General features: G+C 31.9%; 2 protein-coding genes across 2 annotated transcripts; both read left to right on the top strand.

Moving 5' to 3' along the window:
• On the top strand, positions 3829 to 5396 carry LOC107609704 (E3 ubiquitin-protein ligase At4g11680-like; the record flags this gene model as incomplete). The annotated part of the gene is given in 3 exon segments (XM_016311721.2): positions 3829 to 4415; positions 5106 to 5218; positions 5221 to 5396. Coding segments are annotated over 3 exon segments (804 nt in total), but the record flags the coding sequence as incomplete, so codon positions are not given.
• On the top strand, positions 6061 to 7287 carry LOC107606424. Its single transcript, XM_016308488.2, has 2 exons — positions 6061 to 6523; positions 6856 to 7287. Exons 1-2 carry the CDS (start codon positions 6504 to 6506, stop codon positions 7241 to 7243), a joined length of 408 nt encoding a protein of 135 aa, XP_016163974.1. The 5' UTR covers positions 6061 to 6503; the 3' UTR covers positions 7244 to 7287.

Raw genomic sequence — 8422 nt, 5'->3', positions numbered from 1 at the left:
ATTTATAATATTTATAATATAAGATTTTTTATTTATTTGAATAAATAGTTATGTTTTACCTAATAAAATCAGATAAGGATATATTATAGACTTGATGATAAAAATTTATTCAACTAGAGATATGATTAAAGTTTCTAGAAAAATAAAAAGAACTCAAATTATAAAGACTTGAAGTACATTCAATACTATATATATACAATAAAAATGGACATGAGTTTTTACCCCATATTATAAAAATTATAAATTAATATAACTGTAATCTATCACATTTTTGGAAAGTTCCAAAGTCACTCCAAGTCTCCAAACACAAATATAGTGCACACAATTCTTTCTGTTAATTAACTAAACAAGTAAAAAGAAAGTGGAAAAAAAAAACCTCCATTGTTGGATGGTAGTGGCTAAATATGCAGAATTTAGGAGCAATGATTCCTAGAAATAAGGAGGGGCCACACTATAATCGATTGTGTAGTTCTAGTTGGATTAGGTGGCCAACCTTTTACCATATAATCCCAAAAAAGATCAACAGTACCTGCTATAATTCAGATCAATTTTCTGCTTCATTTATTATTATTATTATTATTATTACACAAAAAAGAAGGGATTACTAAATCAGTTGTGTGTATAAAAATATATTAAAATATAAAATAAACATTAAAAATATATGTGATTACCATGGTACAAAGAGTTTAGGACAGAAACGAAGAATTATTTAGAAAAATATTATTTTTGTTATTCATATTTCTCATTTTATGATTACAAAGTTCTTACCAATATATAGACCAAGAGTACGGTAAGAGTACACTCTTATGGAATAATATCCTAATAAATTACATTAATTTTTTTCTAATCCTCCTTGATATTTTTCCGATTTTGTTCATATTCTAATACTCTCCTCAAGGTGAGTAGTGGGATCACCAATACTCAGCTTGGTTAGAACTTTAGCAAGGGCTTGTCTTGAAACTGTTTTAGTAAGAATATCAGCTAACTGGTCTTCTGATCTCACAAATGGAAGGCTCAATAATTTCATTCTCAATTTTTTCTTTGATAAAGTGTCGATCCACCTCAACGTACAGGATTCTCTAAAATGGTGCGGCTTTGTTGTCACATTTTAACTGGTTTGGTGATTGTGGTGGAAACTCACTCAATCTCAGTCATCAATTGTCTTATCCACAATACTTCAGTTATGCCTTTAACGATCCCTCGAAATTCTGCTTCAGCACTTGAAAGAGCTACAATTTTCTACTTCTTGCTTTTTCAAGTTATCAGGTTGTCTCCAACAAGTGTAAAGTAACCAGCTGTTGATCTTCTATCATTTGGGTTGCCTGCCCAATCTGCGCCAGTGTATGCCTCAACCTTCAAATGGTCATTCCTTTTGAAAATAATTCCACTCACTGGAGTTCTCTTCAAATATCGAACTATCCTCATAACAGCTTCTATATGATCTTCTTGTGGCTCATGCATAAACTGATTTATTATTCCCACAGCATAAGCTATGTCAGCTTCTTTGTGGCGGTGCTCTGTCCCATGGCAATGAGGACTATGTAATGCACCATTGTTTTCTGCATTTGGAATAACATTGTGCGTTTCTGAACGACAATGGTCTTCAATATGATCATGCTTTTGATGACCCTTACAATGTTCATAACATTATGATGCTTGACACTTCCATCTAATCTTGAAACCAAAGGGCAGGGTTCATTCTTTGAGGAACGTCTCTTGGAGGCACACTTCTGAGTCAGAGACACCTGTTTTGTCTCCTCTGAGTCACAATGCTTATGGCTATGATGTTTATGTTAATGTAGTTGTTCATGGTAGTGTGGTGGTGGTGATAGTGATGACGATGAGAAGATTTTCCATGATGATGATCATGTTGATGAGAGGAGTCACCATCGGTTCCACCACATACATCTTTTTGGAACCTAACTCTACTCTGATACCATATTGCCATGGTACAAAGAGTTTAGTAAAGAAACGAAGAATTATTTAAAAAAGTATTATTCATAAATTATTGAATAAAAAACCACCACTTAGCCATGCTAAAAGTTGTTAGGGCAAAAGAGAAGCAGGTCATATTCAAAGATTCAATTAAAAAATAAGAGTGATTTTAATTTTAATGAATAATTTGTAAATTTTTTGAAAAAGTATTCAAAGAATCTAAAAGCTTGGTTTAGATTTACTTCAGCTTTTCAAAAATAAAATAATAATAATAAATGTTAATTGATTAGTTTGCTATTTGGTAAGTATGATAAACAAAATTTGAGTAAAGTATTTTTTTTGTCTTTAACGTTTGGGTAAGTTTTAAAGTTGTCTTTAAGTCTCTAATGTTTTAAATTTGACTCAATGTTATTCCGCCTTTAGGGATCCATTAATAGAATTGACGGCGGGATAAAATTGAGACGATTTTGAAATATTAGGGACTTAAACAGAACAAAAACGTTGGAGGACAAAAACAATACATAGAAATAAATTTTAATTTTATCCTTTAATAATATTAATTTTTTACTTTATATAATATTCAATTATTTTTTAATCACATATAAGTAAATTACACTTAATCACACTACTTTCATTCTAAATATTTTTTTTATATTTTTATATTAACTTATAATTTTAAGTGTAAAATTATAAAAAAAATAAATTTATTTAGAATGAAAGTAATATGATTAAGTGTAATTTATTAAAAAATAATTGAATACTATGTACATTAAAAAATTGATATTATTGAAGGATAAAACTAAAATTTATTTGTATGTATCGTTTTTGTCCCCAACGTTTTCATCCTATTTTAGTCTCTAACGTTTTAAAATCGTCTCAATTTTGTCCCGCCATCAATTCTGTTAACAGATTCCTAACGGCATAACAACATTGAGTCAATTTTAAAATGTTAGGAATTTAAATAGCACGATTGAAACGTTAGGAATAACTTTAGAACTTACCCCATACATTGGGACAAAAAGAATACTTTACTCAACGAAATTTAAATGATATCTTTTATAAATAAATAATTAAATATCCAATAATCTTTTCCTGAGCAGACATATATGCATGAGAATATGAGATAACTTTGAAGCCTTATCCACTTGTATTCAAAGGTCATCAACTTTATGTTTAATATATCATCAAATAACAAAAAATCTCTACATCTGTCTTAATTTTGTAATATTATTATTGAGAGAGAGAGAGTTAATAAAGTTGTGAAACATATTGAACTTCAATTGCTTTCTCAACTTTGCTTCTTTTTCCTTGCATTAAATAATTATAAGCATATATAGCCCTTTGAGGAAGTTGGCCAACGGTTAACTTCCCTCCAAACAAACCCTTTGTGATTCCCTTGGAATCAAAGCAAAGTTTCAGACTTTCACATAGTTTGATACTTGGTCACCTTTCTGAAACCCAAACCTTACCTTCCTATGACACATGCTTCATACCATCTTCTTACCCTTCTAGAATTTGTTATATAACACTCTTCTTCAGCTTTCCGTGCACCATGTGTTTGATGAAAGGTTCATGTTGTTGAAGCTTTGGTTCTGTGTTTGAGGATACTGGTTTGGTTTTGTTTTGTTGAGGAGTTTAAGGCGGTGAAGAGTGTAGACCCCATAAAGGGGAAGTTTGAATCAAATATTCAAGGTTCTAGTTCCATCCCAAAGCAACTCTGCCACCTGGGGTGCTTCAGTTTCAAGTTCTCATGAAATAAAGCTAACACCTTTTGGAATCAGTTCCTGGGAAAAGATTCACATAAAAGACTTTATCCCTTATGCATGCCTTTTTTACAAGTTTACATGGATTCTTAACATATAGAGGCAAAAGGGGTATTCGGGATTCTTTTTTTGTTTCATGTTTGTCGAATTTGTGAGGATTTGATTCGAGTGCAGAGAGAATATATATATATATACGTTTCCAATGAATTCTAGGTGCTTCCTTCCACAAGAGTCCTTATTCATCAACTCTGGCAGCATGGCTTCATTTTCTTCAAATTCTGCAGCTGCAGCAGCAGAAGATAGCAGGGTGAATAGTACCAGAAACCGGCCTCTTCCACGTGCCTCCCCGCCTTCGTTTTTGGTTCAGACGGCGATGAGGGTATCGAGAGCAAGATGGTTTACCTTCTTGAGAAGAGTGTTCCATTACCAAAATGGATCAAGGTCAAACCTTGGCTCTAATCCTTTCAATACTAGAACATGGATGATGATGGAGTTTATAGCTTTAGTGGTTCAGATAATCACTATAACATTCACTTTGGCTATTTCAAAAAAGGAGAGGCCTGTTTGGCCTATGAGGATTTGGTCAGCTGGTTATGATATTGGTTGTTTTCTTAATCTGCTTCTACTTTATGGCCGGTACCGGCAAATTTGTGCAACTCAAGGAGATGTTCTTAGCTTTTCTGATATTGAACAGCAGAGAAACAATGAAGAAACCAGGTATCATATGAAATTCTATCTTCAAGAACTTCATTTCAGTCAATTTTTTCATTAATATAATTGGTGATAGTATTTACTGTTTACTGATAATTTATAGGTTACTAATTTCTTGGGCATGCTTAAGAATTCGCTAGAAAATGTTGACACATCGTTTGTTTTTTGGTTCTGCATCTCAAACTTGTTATATTTTTTTCCAAAAGAAAGAATTGCTCTCTAAATTGATTATGACACACCTAAAGAACCAATCAAAGTGTTAAAAGATGGAAAAGTTCCAACAAATCAGAAAGTCGTTTCCATTTATAACCTTAAAAAGAGCTTGTAAGAATCAAATACCCTCTTTCATACCTCACTTTATTGTGATCAGTTCATGCTATTTATGTGCATAAATCATCTGTAAAATGAAAAGCAACTCTTTAAGCAGAAGTAAATTCAAGTTTATGACCAAATTTAACAAAAGCAAAACACTGAGAAGAAAGCAACCTTTAGGTTTAAAATGACAAATTCGCCTCTCATTAATCAGAAAAGGGTGACAAATTAGTCTTTTCGACTTTTCATACAAAATCTGTACACTATATATTTTCGGAAGTCACTTATTTTATTTTGATTAGAGGACAATTACTTTCTAGCCATGCTCCTTTTTCTGGTGAAATCTGAAAATATATGTAGTCTAATTTTCATTGTGCTATGCAGTGTATACAGGATTTCCCATTTGATGAACAAGTGCAGGACTTCACTTGAGCTTTTCTTTGCAATTTGGTTTGTGATGGGAAATGTTTGGGTCTTCGACTCGCGTTTTGGATCCTTTTGCCTCTAGCTAGCAGGCTCCTTGGCTACAACATGAACATGGGATCTTCGGACAAAGGAGCATCTGATGATCAAATCTCACAACTTCCAAGTTGGAGATACAAAGAATCACATACAAAGTTAGAGTTAGGCAACAAGGATTTCGAAGGCAGCGAGAAGTTGATCAACGAGGACTCAGTAAGTGGCACCAATATTACATGCATACATACATACATACATGTTTGATTTGATATATAGTTTGGCTATGTTTGTTTGAGGGATGGGAGGTAAAAATTTTCACCCTTTTTTACTCTCAAACCGAACATACTCGTCTCATAAAGTAGAGATTCATGGATAAATACAGTTCTAACAAGGTCTCATTACCTTTATTGTGAATATGTTTAAATATGAGGTGCTAGAATAATTNNTTCTTCCCAATTTTTTTTTTTTTTTTTTTCTATAATATACTTTATTTGGTTCCCTTGAGTGAGTTTTTGTATATATACAGATAGCTCACCAGTGACCAAAAACTACACTTTACTGTAATACTCTGTTTTAAGGAATGAATCCCCATAACTTTCCAAATTTGTGAATTTCCTCTGCATTATTTTTTTTTCCTGTACTATTATCTGAAAATTCTAAAAGGAGAAAATTCTGTATTGAAATAGTGAAGCAAATATATTATATTAGTTCCAAATAATCAAATTTCCTCTATTTTCTTATATAGTGAAATTTTGACATGGCTAGCAAGATCAGATATAATTTCAATTATACCATATAAATTAAAGATATCCATATTGTAGTTTACCAACCCTAAATTTAGCATCAAATATAAAATGTTACCAAAATGGTGGAATTAGACTAAAATTGTAAAAGGGGAAAAAATAATAAAGCAACACAAGGGTTTAAAAAAAGTGAAGCTTTCACAGATATCACAAAATCAAATTAGACAATGAACTTAAATGTTCAAAGCAAACAAAGTATATAGCATATATTTTCCATGTTTTCCAACTAGGTTGGAGATCATAAAAGTTACCAATGTATTGGGAAAATGACAGCAAGGACCTCATTTTTGTGGTTAGTGTTTGGACTAAAGAAAATTGTGGTCACAGATTGTTTGTTGGGAAATAGCCACTATTTTTGTAACATTTCAAACAGCAAAGACCCCAAGATTTTTTGTTTCTCAACCTGATTCTTGCTGGAATTCTATAGAGACATAAATCCTATATATATGCATATAAAATCTAAATCATTCTATTGAAGCAATCAATCAATTATTCTTCATTACAATATTCTTTATTGGAAATGGCTCCTCCAACTAATAGGTATGTTTGTACATGTATCTCTTATCTGTGCCTTCAATAATCAACATTGTATCCTTTGAATAATTCTTTTGCCAAACATGCATGATCATAATTACAAATCATGTTATTGAAGAAACATAATGTTTATGTATATTAGCATTTCAAACATGTATGGTAGCACCTCTTGAATTTAGAATTTCTTGTTTCACAAGCAACTCAAATATAATGGCATAGACATGTCCAAAAACAAAACAAAACTAGGATATGGATAGAAAATTAGGATATTTCAATGTAAAATTTCCAAATGTGATGAATTGGTATGGCTAATTAAGGAAGCATTATTATGAACATAGGAAAAATTTGGATGCAATAGAAGTGAAAAAGCCTCCTAGGTTGAATATGGACAACAATGTCCATGATCTCAAGAACAAGAAGTCGCCATTGCCATTGCAAATGCCATCACCATCACCATCACCATTGGGACAATCTCCTCTGCCATCGCCATCACGATTAGGACAATCTCCTCTGCCATCAGCATCACCATTAGGACAAACTCCTGTGCCGGCCACCACGAAATCTTCTAGTGGAAAGTTTGAGTGTCTATGCTCACCAACCACACATGCTGGCTCCTTTAGGTGTAGGCACCACCGTGCCAAGGAGGCAGAGATGCGTCGCGCAATGTCTGTTGATAGCAACCTCTCTGCATTAGGATCCAAAAAGATCACCAACCCAATAGTCTAAGGGTGAATGAAGCCTTAAAGAAGCTATATGGTGCATGTTTTTCAGAAAAAAAAAAAGTTTTCTTCTTCATGTATGCCTTTAGCTTTTCAAGGATTTGAAGATTATTTCCTTCAAGTTCTTCATTCAATTATGTGCAATTGTTCATTCTTTTAACTCAAAACATTAGATTAATGTACTTACAATGTTTTGGTGTATTTGATTTTATGGTACAATACTCCATTCTTATGTTTTAAGCATTCATTATAATAACTACTATATTCTATATTACAGAAAAAGAACAGAAAGAAACTATATACTATATAGAGACTACATTAAAATTAGAGTGAGGCCTGCGCATTGGTAAATTATTTATACTATATAGTATATTTTAATAAATGTTATATTAAAAATATTTTAGAGAAAAAGATTTACTAAAAATATTTTGTTTTACTAAATAATGATTGCTGATGTGGCATCATTAGCAAAGAAAAGATGATTTAAACAGTTAAACTCATTGTGGAGAGAGTTAATATCAGCTTTTATATATTATAATAGATTGAGGATACAAAAATAAAAGAGAGAAAAAGAGCAAGAGCATGAGCTTTAATTATTATTTTTAAAACAAAAGCGGATATAACAATAAAGAAATAGTACTCAACAAAGGTCTGTGTATTTTAATCTTTGACAGGGTATGGTGATGGCAACAATATTAAAATATTTTAGAGCTTAAACTTACAATATTTTTTGAATATATGAATATATCTTCTAAATGATTATATATTTGTGGTCTAGACAAGATATAATTTTTTTATCAATAATCGTTTCTCATAATAGAATACACCTTTGGAATCATTGGCCCTTTTGCTTCATTCTTGTCTCCCCACCAAACAGTCCTCATAGTATACCTTTGACTGCTAGTTGGGCTTGGCCCATTTCGTTTGGATTCAAATTTCCTTCTTTTTTTCTTAATACAAATTTGAGATCATTAAAAAAGAATTTAGTAAACCAATTTAAGATGGTTCAGTGGTTAACTCATTTGTCTGCTTAGCTAACGACAGACCTTTAAACGGAGTTAAGATTCGCGACGAATTAGTCTTTCACCTTTAAATAAAAATGAATCTATTTTTGAAGCAAAATTCAATCAAATGCTAATCTAAAGCATGATCCACTCTTCCAAGGAAAAAAAAGGGATCTATTCTT

This window comes from Arachis ipaensis, chromosome B07 (genome assembly GCF_000816755.2).
Source record: "Arachis ipaensis cultivar K30076 chromosome B07, Araip1.1, whole genome shotgun sequence".
In the NCBI taxonomy this organism is placed as follows: Eukaryota; Viridiplantae; Streptophyta; class Magnoliopsida; order Fabales; family Fabaceae; genus Arachis; species Arachis ipaensis.
Note: the sequence above shows the minus strand (reverse complement) of the source record. Positions and strands in the feature narration are given on the sequence as shown.